Source organism: Corvus brachyrhynchos, unplaced genomic scaffold (genome assembly GCF_000691975.1).
Source record: "Corvus brachyrhynchos isolate BGI_N302 unplaced genomic scaffold, ASM69197v1 scaffold17, whole genome shotgun sequence".
Classification (NCBI taxonomy): domain Eukaryota; kingdom Metazoa; phylum Chordata; class Aves; order Passeriformes; family Corvidae; genus Corvus; species Corvus brachyrhynchos.
In genome coordinates, this window is record NW_008240046.1 from 13,272,896 (window position 1) to 13,292,204 (window position 19,309).

The window sequence follows — 19,309 nt, forward strand, 5'->3', positions numbered from 1 at the left end:
CGGTCGCCGTGCTGGGGGAAAGCCGTCCCGGTGGGGAGGCGTCTCCCGAAGCCCCCGAAGGCCCTGTGGTGAGGGCATGGCCTGTTTTACTTGGGTTTCGTAATCGCTGGGATAGGAGAAAGAACAGGCCGGGTGTCGTATGTTCATTATTTCCGGAAATGAGTACCGGAGTGAGTAATATGCAATTAATTAAAGTCAGAAGTGACTGTAAAAGTGAAGTACATTCATTGAAGAGAAGTGTTCTTGTACTGCTTAATTGAGGCTCAGTATTCATACACGGTGTTTGTCTTTACAGGTTTGGTGGGTTATCTCCCAAGAAAATTGTGAATATAATTAATTTTCAATGCACTGAGTATTGTTTTTCTGTAAGAAAGATTGAGTTTTCTCTTTCAAAACCTTTCCTCTCAGTATACAATGTGTAATGACCATATCTCAATCCCTGTAATAGGGGAAAGGTGAGAAGCCTCAAGTAAAGGAAATCCCACATTCATTCGATCTAATAGTGATCATAAAAGATAAGATTTAAAGAAGAAGCTTGTATTTATGATCATCAAAAGCCCATATCCTGTTTGGCTTTTGGGGAACAAGAGCTTAGCTGAAGACATTTATTTCTTATTTTTAATACACATTTCATTTTTTACCTTCATTTCTGTGATTTCAATGCCAAGGTATTGACAGTTGGTCTTCAGTAGTATACTTGATACTGGGGGAAAATACTGCTAGAATACAGCTGTAACATAATGCACATGACATCAAAGATAAGGAAGCAGAAGAAAAACTTAAAAAAAGATGGAGGTTGATCTCATACTCACCAGTTCTCCAGCTGTACTATATTGTTGTATACCTGACTGTCATAATTGTTGTATGAAAAAAATTTGAGCTGATAAATTCTGTTTTAGGATTCTCAAAAAAATTTTTCATTACGGTAGACCATTTTTTTAAGTAGCTGAATGACATTTGTTCCTTTTTCAGATGGTGTTACAGCTTACTTGAAGCCTAGATGGATGAAAAAGAAGTGAAAAGGGAGGCAGTGTTCTCTAGTTACAGAATCTTTTTCTCTCTTTTCCCTTGAAATAATCTTTACAGAATTTTCTATGGACTACTAACTGTTCTAAAATTTAGGGTTTTTTTTTCCCCATTGTTCTCAGCAGTATTCTTCATGGCTTTCAGTTTCTGCTATTTTTGTTCATAAGTTCTTATGGGTTATCCTAAGGGTAAGCCTTGATTGCCTGTTTTACAGCTAGCTGTAGTATTTTCTAGAGTAGCTTTCATTCATGCAACTCTAGAACTTGCAAATGAGCATAAAGAAGATTATCAGCTGCCCCAAATCCATAAACTAATTTTCATGTGTGTGCTTGACTGCTAGCCAAGACCTTGGCTTCTGCTCAATCAGAAATTAAGTGGTTTATACGCATTTCACACTCTTGAGTTCTTGTGCACTGAGCTGAGGGAATTATCTTGCCAAACACGGTGATGCTAAGTAGAAGTAATTGAGTAAGGGCTTTGGGGGGTTTTTATGTTCTCTTTGATGTAAGCCTTCTGCTTATTTTTTAGATACGCTCCTCTCCCTGTGAAGTTGGTACTCTGAGGGACCTCCACTTACATACAGCTCTGTATTTATTACAAAAGTAAACACTACCTTTTGTTATGTTTTGAATAAGTACAGTTGCTAGGGAATAATTTAACAAAAGGAGATCTCATGACCTCTTAGTTCAGAGTACTACTATCTTTCTGGAGCCCTTTTCCCAGAATGTTTTATTCAGTGTAGTTCTGCATTGTGTTTCATCCCTCTCCAAAGACATCACTGTGAATGTCCCTTAACCAAGAGTGATCATTTAAAGTCCAGTTGTGTTTTAGCTTTTGTAAATCCATTTTTAAAAAATATTTTAAATAATGATAAAACTGAAACACTTTCTTGATATTTCAGTTAACCTGTCAAAGTTCAGTTTGGCACAGAGTGGTATGAGGGCGTGTCTTTAATCTCTTCTTTCTCTGAGCACTTTTCCTCCTTGGTAGGATATAGCCCCAACCCTTTAGTTACAGTGATTCATGCCAGTTTGGGTGTTCTTAGAATCACACACTTGATTTGTGTGTTGGCTTTGACAATTGACAGTTCTGGGCACTATTTGCAGTGTTGTCAAAGTGTGTGAGAGGTGTGTGAGTTACATCAAGACTCTGTGTTTCTTCCTCCTTACTTTGAGATGGTAGCCCTAAAGATGATCCTCATTTGTTCCAAGAACAAGCCAAAATTGCTAACTTGTAATGTGCCACATACAGACTATTCAAAACCAGCAATTTATCTTTGGTAAATAGCACCTTGTAGGTTTCTTAAGTACAGTTTTATCATGTGCTGGCATTGTCTTCACTCAAACAGTGTAACCTCTTTATGACAAGCTAACTGCAAGCCTCTAATACATGGGTTTAGTTATAAAAATAATGATTAACTAAGCACTTGCCTTCTAATGTTTGTCTTCTGAAAGTGCTGGTACTAGTGTTGCTAGGAGATGTCTTGCTGCTCGCAGTTACCTGTGATGTATTTTTCTGCATGGCTGTACATCACTAGAAGGGTATCTTGGTCTTAAGCTGTAGCCTTTGGTAAGAGGAGCCCAAGAAGAAAAGTACTGTGCCCCTTGTATTTTGATAGGCTAGTCAATGTATTTGAGATGTCCCATTGGTTTGGTTTTCAAGTTCTAGCAATGATAGGTGAGAGAATTTGGGGAAATTTCTTTCAATTTGATCTTTTGTTTGAAATTTTCAAGGCTTAAATATATGTGTGGAGAGAGAGATGTCTGCCTTCCTTTGCTTTGAGCTGAAAAGCACAGAAATTCCCCTGTTGTGTCTTACCTGGTCTGAGCAGGCTTTCACCCATAAGCAGGCAAGAGAAAATGATATATCACCTTTTTTTCCTTTCTCCTTCCCTCAAATATACCCTTCAGGGCAGGGAAAGAAGCAACCTTTTGTGGCACTTTTATCCATTCTATCTAAAGGAAAAGTTCTTGAACCCATCTCCTGTCAGTTTTCAGAAGGCTTTCATAAGACCTGATGTCAAGAGAAAATTGGCAGGGAACTGTTGGAATGGCCTCAGATCTTTGGTGGTAAATGTTGTAACGAGAGGTAAACTTGTAGTGATAACCGTATAGTCAGAAATTAATGCCTGCAGAGGAAGTTACCAAATAGGAAGCTACTGAGCACTTGTCATAGGCAGAACTACAAAATAACTTAGATTAGAAGCTGGCAGTTATCACAGTCATCATAAAAAAGATTATGTTGTTTGGGTGAGAAGAATGCCAGTACATGATATACCTCAACCTTAGAAATATACAAGGTGTTATCTATAAAGGACAAATTGCTCTGTCTTTGAATTGCTCACTGCTTTGAATATCTCAGCCTTCTTATCTAAAAATGAAATTTGCAACCTCGCTTGGATGCCTTTTCCTTGAAAGGAAATGTTGCATGTATAAGTTCCTGGAAAACACATAATACTGATGGTTTTACTGTCAAAATATTAGTGAATGTGTGGTCTTAGCCACATTCTGATCCTGGTTACTTTAAACTGTGTACATTACTGTTACTTTAAACTGTGCACATTAAAATAATACAGTTTGTAGTAACTCTAGGTCTGTGATGTTTGCTGATGGCTGTTTTTGTCTATAAACTATAGTTTCAGCAGTGAAGCATCCTGCAAAAAAAGAGAGGATTATTTGGAATGGCCTGAATATTTTATGGCAGTAGCTTTTCTGTCAGCACAAAGAAGCAAGGATCCAAGCTCTCAGGTAAGAAGGCAACATATAATAAAAAGATAACCTAATCTATATTGCATATCACATCAGATGTACACCTAGCACTTCCAGGGATTTCTTAATAAAAGTTATTTCAGTGTATAGCTATTCAGTTTTTAACGTAGTCAGCACCTTCTGTTACAGAAATTCTCTTATTGGGCCTGACCTCATGTGTATAATTCTGTGTACATTTGTAGCTTGGACTTTTATAAATCATCTTTTCATCTGGAAGTTAAAATAACACATGCATTTTGTCTCCTTTTTTCAGTAAATGTAGTCACTTTTAGAGGAGGATAAAACTGCTGGAAGTTTTAGGTTGTAGTTTTTTAAGACACAGCATTTTACAAGTTTCTTTTCCTCACCTGTAAGAGTATTTGTTTGTTTGTTATTGGGTTGACTGGAGTTTTCTTCTAGTTTGTTTCCTCCCTCAGGATCCCCTTTTCCCTATGCTTCACTGTCAGTTCCCATTTTTCACATCTTCCATGTGCCTCTGTTCAATATTGTTCAATATTGATTTCAGGTGATTGATACAGCTCCTGAAATGCTATTCTGCAGGATCCACTCATCCTGTTAGATTTCCTTTGTGTGAAAAAAATCAGGAAGCAAATCCCAGAAAAACAATCTTTTCACTTACTTGCTGCCTTCGGTACATTACAGCACTTAGCTCTCTGAAGGTCATTCACTTGGGGCTAAATTTTTGTTACCCAAGGGCAGGTTGATTAAACACATTGTGTGAATTAAAATTAGTACTATTGCCATTTCAATAAATAATATGGGCAGAAAACATAAAAAAAGGGACACTTCATCATTCTTTAAGAGGAGTCCCTTTGTAGACTTGGGTTGAAGCAAAAAAGGGTGGGAGTTAAAAGGTTTGGAATTTTAGTGCGTGTTTGTGTAAACAAGCCACAAAGGCCTGTGAGGCCTGCATAAGCAAGCCAACACTTGTATTTCTGTTACATCTTTCATAACTTTTCTTTTGCTCCTGTTGCTCATACTGTTGCTGGAAAAGCTGGTTTGGGGAGTTGAACTGACGTGTTTACTAGGGTTCATTCAGTGCTGTTTCTGCTCCCTGAACTAGGTTCATTTCATAAGCAGGCAAGAAACAGTGCTGGCAGGCTGGGATGGGAACAGCATGACCAAAGGAGTAGCAGAGTTACATCTGCCCTGATTTATTTCAAAGCCCCACCAGTTAGGTACAATTGTAGCCTTGCTCACTAGATGGTGTGATTTAATATATTAAGTGAAGCTTGTATCTCTTAAATGAAAACTGTAGGACTGACTATTCATGTCTCATCTTTATTGTTAACACATTGTTTTGCATTCTGTTGGTGCTATATAAATCTGATTTTATTTAGGTTGGTGCCTGCATTGTAAATTCAGAAAACAAGATTGTTGGAATTGGCTACAATGGGATGCCTAATGGTTGCAGTGATGATGTACTACCCTGGACAAGAACAGGAGCAAATAGACTAGACACAAAATATCCTTATGGTAAGGCTTCTTGAGGTTGACAGGTTAGACTTGTCATGTCTGTATATGTGAAAGTTCAGCTGGTAAAGTATTGATCAGTTTTTCTTCCACTCACTTGATATTGTTAGTGTGCCCATATGTGGTACAACAGGATAAAAATCACAGTCTTTTTGAAGGACTGACTTCCTGGTGAAATGGGTTCGTACATATTAGCCATTTTGGTTTGCTGCTTCTGTGTGTTCGTCTCCACAGAAATTACAGTGTGTATATGCAAAACAAGTAATTGGGTCTAAAATACAGGTATTAAAATTGTAAACTCCAGTGGTTGTGGGAAATTTCCGTTTCAGGTGTTGATGGCATAGGTTATACATGCTATGAGGAAGCTGAATATTTGTCTTGGGTGTCTGTGTGCAGTGAGGTGACTTTCACTGTTTATTTCAGCGTTTGATTTGATTCACATTTACTAAATGAACAAAAATGAAGAGCAAGGATGGTTTCATGGTAAATGTGGTTGAGTGCTGCTTTGGATCTTGCCTTTGTCTTTGCAGTAGGCATAGTTTGGCCTTCTGTAAATGTGCTTTGAAGGGCCTTCCGTGAAATTTTGTGGACCTATCAGCAGGGCTGTGCACTTGCTCCTCTGGATCAGGTGTGATTTCCAGGAGCCAAGGACACTGGGCTGCCTCAGGCTGCATGCCACGAGTGCTGTCTGCCGTGTGTGGGAATGGGGTTGAGAGCTGCCGTGTGGCCTGCAGTGGCTGATGCGGGGAAGAAACCTTGGGTAGGACGGGTAAGAGACCATCCAGTCCCCGTGCTGCCTTAAGTCCCCCTTTGTCTTTCTGTCCCCACTCCAGCTCCTGCTGCACCTGTGTGTGTGAGACCAGTGCAGCAGAAGCCATGGGCACAGGAAAAACAGGTATTAGGAACTTCTTCATCCTGTGCTGCATCTCAGCCTGTCCTGAGCTGAGGAATGACAAGGAGGAGAAGCACAAAAGGGAGAACAAGAGCCTTGAGAAATTTTCCCTTCTCCCTGCTTGGGTGGGGGAAAGTCAGCACCAGAGTTTACCTTTTGCAGAGAAATACTGCTCTGACTCTTTTCCAGTGACCAGTATTTAGCCCTGCCTACTAATTCTGTTTCTTACTTGTAACTTTAACAGTTGGTGTGACAGAGAAATTAAACTTGCATGAGTTTTGACATAGCCTGAGTTCACTCAGAGCTCTCTCTAAAAACCATTTTCTGGTTTTCTATAGCATTGAAGTGAAAGATTATATGCAGTGGCTCAGCACATAATTCATCAGTTTGATATTTTTGACTTCTTAAAACCCCAGTACTTTGTCCTTGTTCACTTCACCAATTTATTATAAAACCTCTAATGGTAACTCTTAAGCTCGAGACCATTTCATATTATTTTTTGTAATATAGGGCCAAATTTGAAGTCTGCCCCTGCTGAATTTGAAGTCTGCTCTAAACCACTGGTTTTACATGTAGTGCTGTGACCATAATGGTACAACTTAGTTATGACTGCTCTTTATTTATAGGTGAGGAAACAAGTGTTAGCCCATTGATTAAATATAAAGCACTGAAAACAGAATATTGATTTTGGTTGAATTTTTATGCTGCTGTAAGGTCTCCGTTCTGAACTAAAATCAGTATGGGTGGTGTCTGGCATCTGAGCATGTTCCAGGCACTCAAATCTAAGCTGACCAATTTAAACTAAAAGTGCTGTGAGGAATCTTTCTTTGTACAAGATGATGTGAGAAATTTTTTCTTTCTGTTAACTCTGACTGCAGAAGATGCAGAGCATGTGATGTTTAAAAAATGAGCTAACTAGTAACAGCTTGGAGTGCTGAGTTGATTTCCAGGAGTTGGTCTAACAACTGCCCTTTCCCCCATTATCTTAGTCTTCACCTCATTAAAAAAATCACGACTTTGTAACACAAAGTGTCTGCTGTGATGAATAAACAACCTATTTTGTAATTCACAGATCATTTAAACTCTAGCAATTTCTTATTAATCTTGATAGCACAGTTGACAGACCAGACAAGTATATATATAAAAAAAATCTTCTGCTTAAAAAAATTCTGGTAGATGCAGAGACACATAGAATTGCTGCTAAAATCTCATTAAACTGTCATTTTTCCTTTCTCCTTTTGCTAATCATCACGACATTTGTGTAAATTGAACTTTTTATCCTTGCATTTTGCTAACTGGCTTGTTCAGAGATGGTACAATCTTACTATGTACTCCATTAGCTAATTATGGGAATGATGGTACTTTCAGCACTGCAATGTAGCTTGAAGAATTAGATAAAGCTGATGGTAATTGTGCATGTACCACCACACTAAGCTGGGAGATGTCTTCTGGAGCTACTTCATGCATCCGCAGCGCTATAGAAAAGGGCTGGGGTTAGATCTGAGTGCTGACCACCTGGTCTTGGGTATTGTTGTGGGTTAGGCATAAACACTTAGCTCACTTCCCATCTGTTTTGCACCACTCTGGCTAGCTTCCTTCAGATGAAAGCTTCAGTACTGCTCTTCCAATGATGCTCTGGAGGGCAGGGTGGAAAAAAGACTGCAAGAAAACAGTCATCAGGTATAGGCTTATAACGCAAAGCCTGCTGAGATGGTATGCTTAACCCTCTTCCTTCCCTCAGGCCACACTGGCAGATGTGCAACACATACTCTGTTTCATGCTCTGAAAATCTCTCTCTGGTGGGCTGCATAAAAGCATTCTCACTTCTTTATGCCCTTTGAACTGAGACATACAAAATAACTGTAGTCTCATGGGACTCTTGAGACGTGGATCTTGAGGAAACCCAGGGCCAAGGGCAGTGTATTGCTGATGGGACTCCTAAGAAGGACACGAGCCAGTCTGTGCCAGTTGGCCTCAGGGCCAGGGGCCAGTCCCTGGCCCTGTCTGTGTTTAGCAGCATAGACATAGTAGGGGATTGGACCCAGAGGCAATCTTTGCAGAAGGAAGTTAGGTGATCCTGTAACAAATTTATTGAGCTCCAGCAGAACTGATGGATGTATTGACCCCACAGCTCTGACCAGGTTCACTGTTTCATGGCTAAAAATCTTCCAATTTCCACCCTAAATTTATCTGTGGTTAGTTTATAGGTTCTTGTGTGTGCCAGCATTGTTCTTTCAGCTTTTCTTATTCACTGTTAGGAAGTTAACCCTTCCTCCTTCTCTGTGCACTTACTGATAGCAGTTACCTTTTGAACTTCTGTTGTAAGGTTAAACAAGTCCTGTCACTCTTGAATTTTGCTGTATCTTGAAACTTGTTGGTTTGAAATTCACCACTGTCTTGGTTGTCTACGTCTGCTGCAATATACTGTATATATCTATCTCACACCCTCAAGAGTGAGTTCTGCTCAGCTCACTGTTAGGGGCAGGGTTGTGCTTGATTAAGAAATCCAGGTGTAACCTGAGCTGCTACTGGGAGAAGGCGTCAAAATGTGGTAGGTAATGTTCACCTTACCTTAGAGGATGCAAACATTCGCAAGGCATTTGGATATTACGGGAATAGTGACATGCATCACCTGTATTGATACAGTGCATTCCTTATGAGACTCTTGAAGTGGATAAAGGCTCTTCCTTCTAGTTTTAGTGTATATTTGAACAGTATAGCCTAGTTATGTCAGAAAGCTCAGGGTGTTTTGCAGAATGCCATTTTTCACAGCACAAAATCAGGATTTTGTCATTATGTTGGAACTGGCTCCAGGCTGCCAGTCAGTGACAGCAGCAGGGATGTGTCTGTGCACATGAGAGAAATGGAAGGCCAGTTTTACTGAGATGTTATTAAACATTTACTAAGATGTTACTAAAAGCTCTTCGTGAAGCATTGTGTTCAGTACTATGTGCAGAAGCGTCATAATAATTAGGCAAAATTCTGTCTTTCAGAGTCAAAAGTGTGCCCTCTGTTTCTGTTAGATGAATCCAAGTATTTGTTGATGCTCAGTTTCCTCTCACCAATCATTTAAAATACTACATTTTTCTCCTCAACACAAATCTAACAACTAATTCTAGTTGCTGTGCTCCTGTTATGCCCTCTGTCTCCACTGTAATCTAAGAACATCCATTTGACAACCAGTCTCTAATTAAGAGTTTTAAATTAAAATGACTGGCAAATTTAGAAACCTCTGAGCAATACAGAAAATATTGAGTAAATATGCTTACAAATATTTATACAGGTTCAGATATGATAAAATATGTGCTGTGGCAAAAAGTATGCTCTAATTGAACAGTACCTGCTGTGTAAAATGAAACAAACTGTTATCAATGTTTCCTTGTGTTAGGATTATGAGCTTTTTTGTCAATTTTTCAGAGAAATGAACACTCAACAATATTCAGGCAAATGTTAGTTTTATAGAAGCTGTTATTTTGACAGCACAAAATTTGATAAGGCACTCTGAAGAAGTGTGATGCTCTCTCTCCAACTGGCAAAGATGATGCTTTAGCTGGGAAGGGTATCTAGGAGATGGTCTCCACTTACAGCCACTCACTCTTGTCCTGCATGGATTTTTGTCCAATTCTGGTGTCATACATCAAATCTGTAGAAAGTTTGGAGATTTAGAAACGATTCCTCTTGTTCTACTTGCCCACTAAGAAACACCTCTGTGTTCTGTTAGGAGTAGAACCAACTTGGAGCAGGATGGGAGAAACTGTGAAATAGGGTGGGTTAGCTAATGCTGCTCAGGTTTTGAGAGGGGCTTCTCTGGTCTGACCACAGCAAGTTTTGTGATGTTCATAAATGGGCTGAGTGGTTCCCATCTTCACTTCCCGGTTCTTGTTATTCATGGAGGAAAGCAGTGAGGCTGGGCTTCCATTTTTCTTACTGCAGTCTGAAGAAGCTTGGGCTCCCAACAAATCTGGTGCTGGTATCCTGGACTCTGTGCCCTGACCACAGCAGCTGCTCCTCTCTAGCACACAGAGTGAGAGAGACAACAGCAGGAAGGGCTGAGGGCACTGCCAGCCCAGCATCAGTGTCCTGCCTGCCCTTAATGGAGCGACCAGCAACCATCCTTATGCTTTCAAAAAGGTTGACAAAAAATAGACGTCATTCTACAAATTCCAGATCCATCAACCACTGTCCCCAGTGGTTGTCACTCCAGACTCTATTCTTTAAATTAATGTTTTGATACCTTCTATGATTCTTGCTGTGTTCAGTGTCAGAGTTCCAGCAAGTAAAGGATAACAAAATTCCTAGTCTGGCTCAATTAGTAATTAATAGCATTAAAAAGTCATTCTCCTTAACCCTTCCTCTGATTGCTTCTTTAAAGGGTCTTTAGCGTTATGGTGGTCCCTAGCATGCTCTTCATCAAGCATGTAAGCCTTTAAACAGTATTAAACACTTTGACTAGTCTTGTGGTTCTTATAAAATTGCTAGTCAGAACACATTTAGTATGTGGGAAGAGTACTTCTGACTCTGCAACCCACTGGGAACATGCTCATGTTAAGTGTTCAATCCTGAAAATTTACCATTTATAGGGTGAGCAGGGGCCTCTTATTTACAGGTGAGCTTAAGGATGAATACTACCTCAGCTAGGCAACACAAACTAGCCTGCAATGAGAACAGATAGAAACACTAGCAATTAATACTACCAGTAATGAAGCAGTCAGTCACTGGCTTTTTTCTTTCCCCCCCCCCCCTTCCTCCCCATGAACATAGTAGCAGCTGGTGGGAATGTCAGAGCACACACTTAACTTCTCGTTGCATGGTTATTTCTTCAGCTAATGAAACCTTTTGAGAATACTTTTCAAGCTGCTTTTCCAGAATGGAAACCAGTGTTGTGGACTTGATATTATGTTGGCTATATGTGAATATTTTTTTTTAAAAACCCAAATCTCTGGAGCCCCTCATAGGGTATTGTAAAAATTCTTAGTTTTACTAGTCTACCTAAAGATACAGTTTTCAGAGTTCTGAATACTGTGCACCTGTGAAAGGTTATTTTAAGTTAGCTTCTTACTATCTCAGAGAGAACAATTTGTAACTATTAGCAGGAGCTCTTAACAGATTAGAAAACTTCATTACACGCCAAATGTAAACTAGAGTCAGAACAAGAGGAATTTTGGACTTCTGGATTTGTTTTCTGTCTCTCAGAAAAGCTGGGGAGGTCTATAAGAAAAATCTGGGGACAATAGACCTATCTTACCTAGTCAATGCCTGTTTGTGAGAGAGAGGTGAATATGAGTAAAAGGGAATTAAGAGTGATGGGACAAAGCCTAAAAATACTTGTCTGATGCCAGTACCTTCTTAAGGACCATCTGGCATAATATCCCTTGATAAGTAGCAGATGTCAAGGGAGACATATGAAAACAAAGGCACATGTAATGATTGTTCCCCAGAATATACTCCCAAATCACAGCAACTGAGACAAAGTGGTTTGGTATTTAATAGCCCAGTAGACTAAAAAAAGTAATATTGGATGGAAAATAATGACTTCTGGAATCAGGGCAGGGTTCTGGTCCTGTACTACTTTCTGCAGTAAACTCAGTAAGAAATACTTGGTTAGGCTACTGCACACATGAAAAACATACCTCCTTTTCTATTTAAAGTGGAAATCTGCTGGGTTTGTTGGAGACTTAAGTACTTTTTGTCTTCTAATGATGTCTCTGTTTCTTACTGCTGTCGCTGTGTCTTCTGTCCACATGAGAGAGTTGTAATTTTTCTCAACTTCAGATTGTGTGAAAATGGTCAGGAGGCAAAATTTATGTTTTTCCCTTGCTCCAGCTGATTATCTTCTATAAGTTATTTTTGGCCTGATCTTGTTTTTGCTTGGGAAGAGGTTTTTTGTTGAAAGTTTGTAGAAGTCTGCCAAAAGAACCTTTTTCTCTCATTAGTGCAGGAAGGAAACTTGTTGCAATACTAGTAATGAAACTTGTCTGATTTTATGGCTGAAGATTTCTGAGTTTTAGTGAAGGAAAAATATTTACTAAAGGAATTAATTTTGTTTCTTTTTTAGTTTTGGGAGCCTTTGAAAACATCCTTCTTTCTGGAGGCCTTCCATATTTTAAACTGCTGCCTAGAACATAAATATATTGTTCAAAGAAACTTAAGAGTGATGTTTCTGTCCTGTTGACATAACCCCTAGTTCCAGTTGTGGAAATAATGTCACTCTTTCACTCAATCCTCTGTAACCCCGGAAAAATAATTCTCTGACTATTTACTGTAAAGGCTTTATAAGATTGATGCAACTTAGGAATATACTTGGAGTTCAACATATTTTCTGGATTTTCTAAATGAATACGTTCATATAATTGCATCTCTCACACACTTAATGGCATATGTTTAAAATACAGTGGGACCCAATAACAGTTGCAATAGAAACAGTAATAATAGTAAAAGAAGCCTTAATGTGATGGTTCTTGGCTCTTGGTTGTTTTTTTCTTTTTCAATTTCCTATTTTTTGTGTTGGTTTCTGGCTTTACTGGTTATGAGAACGTATGTGGACAGCGTAACATGGGCATGGTAGAAGCCAATACGGAGCTTTTTTTTGTAAGTGTTTGGTCCCTTGTGACTTGTCTGCGTGGGAAAGTTTGTGTGCTGTAAGGTAGGCTGTAAATTTGTAGTGCATTAGCTGTTATATAGAAAATTCCATGTAGACATTTAGTGCATACGGAAAACATTTCCATTCAGCAATGATTCCTGCGTGTTGAAGGTACTGCACTCAGTTATTTCTGTGGTGAGATCATTCACACAGAGGTCAGCATACAGCACCAAGTTTACTATGAAGTTGTGCTGTGAAACTTGGTCTGTTTTAATTTTCACATGGGCACAAGGGAGAAGAAAAGGACTTTTTAAAAAAATCTGTTCTTCAAAACAAGCAGTGGAAAAACTCTTAATGCTGTCTGCACATGCAGGTCTCTAAATGATCTCAAACCCACACCACACTTCAGCATCTGTTTAAGAAGTCAGGGCAGCAGGCAGTTTCTTAGTAGGTAGGTATATAAATTATGCAACTTGCTGTTATTCCTAGGAGTAAACAGGAAGTTCTCGTGGAGATGCTAATGTTTTTTTCAGAGCTCCATTGTGGATGACACAGAAACTGCACTCTTCTCAGCTGTGTTGGTAACACTCTAGATAATCTGCTGATGTGTACCTTATAAGCACTGAAACCCTAAGGTGCTGTCTGTCCAGAAAGAGCTACTGTGTTATGGTGGAATAAGGCAGGATGGTCTGTTGCTACCTGGCCTATCTCAAATCCATGGAGAAATACAGGACTTTGTTTTTCTGCTTGGGAAGTCTGGCACCTTTTAATGAGCAGTAAAGTCACTTTAATATTAGAGCTGGACGTTTTTATGGCCAAGTGTGTCTTGTGTATTCTGGGGGTGGGAGAATCCTGCAGCAGTGCTGAGCTGTTCTGAGGCCCAGAGGACAGAGCTGCTCGGTTTTACTTGGCGATTCTGCTGCCTTTCAGAGCGCACAGCGCGCTCTTACAACCATCAGACTGTTCCTATCTGTGCATGTAAACACATAAATGAGCTGTTTTATACTGGCAATTAGATACTCCAGAGAGTTGTGAAGCTGTGAGATATTGCTTCACTAAGGGTGGTTGCAATGGCTTGGCCCACAGCCTACAGCTTTGTTGCCTGCAATAGGTGTTAGCAAATGGCAGTGCTAATGCACTTAATGATATCATTACTAATCGGCAGCCTGGTCAGAACAATTGACCTTCATCGATCTTGGTATTTCTGCTTTTATTTCCTTCTCTGCCCTTTATGATAAGCTGTGCTACCTATTTGCCTTTGAAAAGATGTAAGCAGTTATATTGTAACACTTTAATTTTAGTTTGACCGATTTATTTTAATGATCAGTATTATGAATAGTTTCTTCCCTTGTTTAATCAGTGTGCCATGCCGAATTGAATGCCATCATGAACAAAAACTCAGCTGACGTGAAAGGCTGCAGCATGTATGTTGCCTTATTTCCATGTAATGAATGTGCAAAGCTCATCATCCAGGCAGGTAAGCAGTAGTGCCAGCTTGCTTTTTCAGGGTTGCAGTGCTGCCTGCTCATTGGTATCTTCTAATAGATGTATTTGATGTTAAATTGCTGATGTTAGATCTAAATTAATTGCACTGTCAACTTCATAAGATGCTACTTGGGGGGGTTTTTGCATCTGAATGGTGCCAAATTTTTCCAGTGCTAATTGCATCTACTGTGATTCTAAACGTGCTTCTAATTTAGGTTTGTAACTTCTTCGACCAGGAGCTGCCAAAGAACAACACAGGCTTTGCATATAATTACTGTCAATTTTACTGTGCTCTGGCACATTGAATAGAGTAGGGCAGAAAGAAATAAACTTCTGCATGAAAAAGGTCTGTTGGGAGTATATACATGAAAGTTTAATTTGAATGTGATGCATGGTAGATATTTGAAGATTTTAAAATATCTTTGCTCATAAATGCCATAAGATTTCTATGATCCTCCTTTAATTATGTCTTTCATTACAATTATTATAAATCTGTGCCACTGCAGCAAGTGTGCTGGCCTAAATGTGTCTCCTTTTTTGAGATTAGGCAGTATCTACAGCAGGCTTCAGTTCTGTAAAAATCTCTGCTTAAAGTAGCATATATTTTGCTCATTGAGTGAAGTCATGCAGTCCCAGCATGGATTGCTGTTCTGGGAAGTGTCTCTCACTACTAATGGCCACAGGAATCTAGGAAGAAAGCAGCAAACAGAATGCTTCTTTATTTTGGTTCAGTATGGTTTGAAATCAAGAGGGATGAAGAGGGAAAGATAATGGTATTCTGCATTTGTGCTTCATACAATTCTCTTACTTACAGAATCAAAATCAAATGGTCTTCAAGGTAGATTGGCTGCTTGTTCTCAATGTAGTCACTCATCCTTTTCCTTATGCACTTAGATCAGCTCTAAATTGCAATGTATTGCTATTCATGCTGTCTGGCAAACACAGGAAGATGTTGGTCAGCTGTGAAACACTTGTGAATTCTCTTTTGAAGCCTTTGTATTTCTCCCCTGCCTAAGTGATTTAGGCAAAGATCACTCAGCAATTTTACACAGCATACATTTATGAGTAGAGGTGTACCAAGGAGTTGTAGAGCATGTGGATGAATGCTGCCTCTTCTGATTTTGTGCACCAGACATTGCTATTTTTTTTAGTGCAATTCCAACATTTTTTCATGTGACTTCTTTAGGCATAAAGGAAGTTATTTTCATGTCCGACAAGTATCATGACACTACAGAAATGACAGCTGCACGGCGGATGTTTGATTTGGCAGGTATTATATATAGGTGAGAGAGCTTTGAATTAACTTTATTTTTACTGTGGAATGGAAGAAAAGGGGGGTGTGAGAGAGACCAACTTTAGGGCAAATGTTTTTCTTCTTTGAGTCATGTAGCATTTCATTCCTCTGTAGCGTTTGTAGATGGATTGCTCTGTAGAAGAACTGGGCTGACAGACTGTTGAACCATTCTTTTGTCTAGTGTATGGTTAAAGTTCAATTTCGCAACGTTTGTATGAGAAAATGGTGCATGACTCATTTTGTTCCTGGAATGCAAGTGAAATTGCAAAGGGGGTGGTATTTGTTACATCGTACCCAGGATAATCCTCATTGACCCTGCCTTGAGCAGGAGGTTGGGCTAGATGACCTTTAAGTCCCTCGCAACCTGAATTATCCTGTGATCATGAGTTGGACTGAAACAACCAACTGATCTTTTTGTTGTTATTGTTTTTGTGGATTACTCCATCCTTATTGAAACTTCAGTATCTTTTTGTTGCAGTCAATTTGGGAAGGTGTCCAACAAGCCACCTGTAATTAATTCTTGGTGCATATAGCTGTTCATCTTCTTTGGTCAGCTTTTTTTGTGAGAAAAGGGTAAAACTTGGAATATTTGCCTTAAAGTAATGATAATCTGAAAAATGTTTCAAGGGTGGGGTTTTTAAAGACACTGACAGAGATACCTAAAGACAATCTGTTCAACAGCTAGGAGTAACATGCTGTGGGTGAGGCTAATTATGTAGTCAGGGAGGCTTTGCAACTCTAAAAAGTTTTACAATATTAATATAAAGACTTTGAAAAATTTGCAAACATAACAATTCTGACAGATAAAATTTTAGGATGAAAGATACCTACTGGGCTAAGAAACATCCATGGAAAAACAAAGCAGTACTTGAAATTCAGTTTTAGTCTTTCAGTGTATTTCCTGCCTACTAAGACTATTTGACTAAGAAGCATAAATCATTCTCTTGCAAGTCAGATCTTGTAACTTTTCCAGGGTGAGAAATGTTTCTTGCCTTTCAGATTGCTATTCTGAATAAAGCATTCAGAGTTTCTGTGGTCAGCAGCATGTACTTTCCTGTGTTGACTGTTACTTATCCTTGTATCGATTGCTAAGGATGTAGGTGGTACTTAATGAATCTCTTGAACTGAACTGCAGAACTTAATTAGGCACTAAATCCACACTATTTGCATAATCTTTTGTTTACTGGAAGACTGGAAAATATATGCTCAGTCCCCATATACCTTCCATGCTAATTGCTGTAGCAGATGCTCTAATGATAATAAAAGGAAACATTTTGTGGCAGTATTAATTTTTGAGTTCTAAAGTTACAATTTTTAAATTATTCCCTCTTAACTAGTTTGGGTTTTACCCAGTATGGCATAATGTGATCTATTCCCCTTGCACAAAAAATATTTTAATATGCTGACACAAAGCTTGGAAATGTTTTAGAAAAACTTGGCAGGAAAAAATTGATCAAAATATCAATATTATCAAAATGCATTCCAAATATCTTTTTTATATCCATACATATACAGTATATTTAAATATTTTTCTGGATTCCTATATCTGTGTCTACATATTTAAATATATTTTTTAAATATTTGAAATATTAATATATATGAACAAAACTCCCAGACCTGGTAGCAGGATGCCACCACCTGCAGCTAAGTTGTTAAAAGTCCTATGACTCCTGGGTGATTTATAAACTCCAATAGCTGAAGAATGTACAGGGTAACCCACCCCATGTGTCTTTTTGTCTTAGTCTTTCTTGTCTGGGTTTCTCTCAGTGTGGTGCACTATAATTGGCTCCCATAGAGAAGAAAACTATGAGAATCCAAGGATGTGTTTTTTGGGATTTTTTTATTCCTTCAAAAATTTAGCTGGAACTAAAGCAAGCAAAATGTTTTAACTACTCACTAACTAGTATCTGTATTTTTCTTTTTTTTTTTTAGGGAATTCAAGCCAAAGTGTAACAAGATCATCATCGACTTTGATTCAATTAACAGCAGACCAAGTCAAAAGCTTCTGTGAATTATGTCTCATTATGTCTTTAGAAGAGTGTGATTATCCTTTTCTAAAAAGCTGCTAATGCCTTTCATCTCGAAGTTACTTGCAACTTTTTAAAGGTTCCTGTAGCTAAAGTAGACTTATAAGAAATCCAAGGCATAAAATGTCCCCCTTAGTTCATCTTGTCATGTGGAATCTAAATCTACTTAAAAATTTTTTATGCCTTTATCAAAACTGCTTAAAAAGTGGAGACACGTAGATGAAACAATATATGTAAAGAAAACTGTTCTGATTCTTCCTGTATTCATCCCCACATGCTCTGATGGGCTGTCAGCAGAGGTTTAGACTCAGTTTAACAGTGGTACTTGTAACCAGTAGTACATTGGAATATGCTAATATATGTTGATCTCTCTGTTGGATATGTGAATCTTTAAAGTTGATCCTAATAGAGAACAAAAAATGTTATCCATGCAAATGCTAATCTTCCAACTAGCATAACACTAATATTTAAAAGGGTTTACAGCCTTAAGAATGTGTGGCATTCTGCTTGTTACCCAACAAATGAAATTCTGATCTTTCTTTTAATTGCTGTCTGACATTGCCATACTTGGGGAGGGTTGAGAGAGGAAGCTGTTCTGAGAATTGTCCATGCTTTACAGGTGCTTTCAAATCCTTGTTTTCCCCAAGACTCTAGAACTGAAGGGGGTTAAGGGAGTAAATAATTTGGCTCTTTACCTCTGTGACTCTTGCACTGAGTTTGCTTCCACCTGTAGAAGAAAATAATTTTATTGGCCTAAGCTGTTTCTAGATAATCAACATAGCTCAGTTTTAAACTCCACCTGTAAGGTATCTGAATCATTTCTTGTCCTTTGAGAGAAATTGGAGATACTCAACCCATATCCATATCTGTGCCAAAAGATGTAATTACGGTGTTAGCTTGTTTCCCAGTGCTGACATAGTACCTCCATCTTCATAAATGTTGCCTAAAATAATATCCTTTTTAATTTTATCTTGAGATCTGGGAATAGATTTGAGTTCCTTTTCTCTAATTTGATTTTTAAAAATTAAATATGCCTAATGGCTTTGTTTAGATAACATTGGTGGTTGTTTGTTTTGTTGTTTTTGCTGTTTTTTTTTTTTTTAATGTGGTTATACTTCAATGAGCTTTTATTTTCTCTACAAAAGCTTTGTTTCATATTTTGGGACATTATGTAATTTGGCTTCATACCAGTATTATTAAAGTCTTATTAAAATCCACTACACTGAAGTAGACTCATTATTATAATATTAAGTCATGCACTTGGCTCCAGAGCGCTGCTGTTTTTGCAATCATATGGAAAGCATATTTTGTGCATTTGTGATATTACATAAAGTATAATTTTCATGAACCATTTGACCACTAAAGGGATCACTGTAAGATAATTTCAGAGTTTCTTTTTCCTACAACTGTTTTCCATGTCAGAATTGGTATGTGGATTAGTGCCAGAAGAAGAAATTTGCACATATGTGTGTGGGGGGAGCATGAAACCTGAAAAATTACTTTTACAAAATGTCACTAAGCCAGTTTATGCACATCTTTTTCTTTGGTCTGAATTAGTAATTGGAAGCATTTTGACTTATATGTGTCTGACAATAGGACAGAGGGGAGAGAAGAAGCAGAATTTTGGGGTTTTGCAGAAAACTGCAGAAAATTGCTATTTTCTTCGTATATAATTGCTAATGTAAGTTCAGATTTAAAACGTACATGCATTGTTATTCAAGTTACTTTATGTGTTTCGTGTTAGGCCTTGGATACTGTGAATAT

The 19,309-nt window shown here is 38.4% G+C and overlaps 1 protein-coding gene across 5 annotated transcripts in view; it reads left to right on the forward strand.

The window, feature by feature from the left end:
- The window catches only part of DCTD (dCMP deaminase), a 58,873-nt gene extending 40,111 nt beyond the window's left edge, over positions 1 to 18,762 (forward strand). For 4 of the 5 annotated variants that reach the window (XM_017744334.1, XM_017744333.1, XM_017744330.1 and 1 more), the window contains 5 exons: positions 3,662 to 3,773; positions 5,135 to 5,270; positions 14,100 to 14,216; positions 15,411 to 15,507; positions 17,451 to 18,762. In XM_017744334.1, the coding sequence (XP_017599823.1) occupies positions 3,662 to 3,773; positions 5,135 to 5,270; positions 14,100 to 14,216; positions 15,411 to 15,507; positions 17,451 to 17,529 (541 nt within the window). In that variant the 3' untranslated portion in view covers positions 17,530 to 18,762. Of the gene's footprint in view, positions 1 to 980; positions 1,024 to 3,661; positions 3,774 to 5,134; positions 5,271 to 14,099; positions 14,217 to 15,410; positions 15,508 to 17,450 lie in introns of those variants that run through there. The other variant, XM_017744331.1, reaches the window with a different exon arrangement.
- Positions 18,763 to 19,309: the final 547 nt, after the last annotated feature.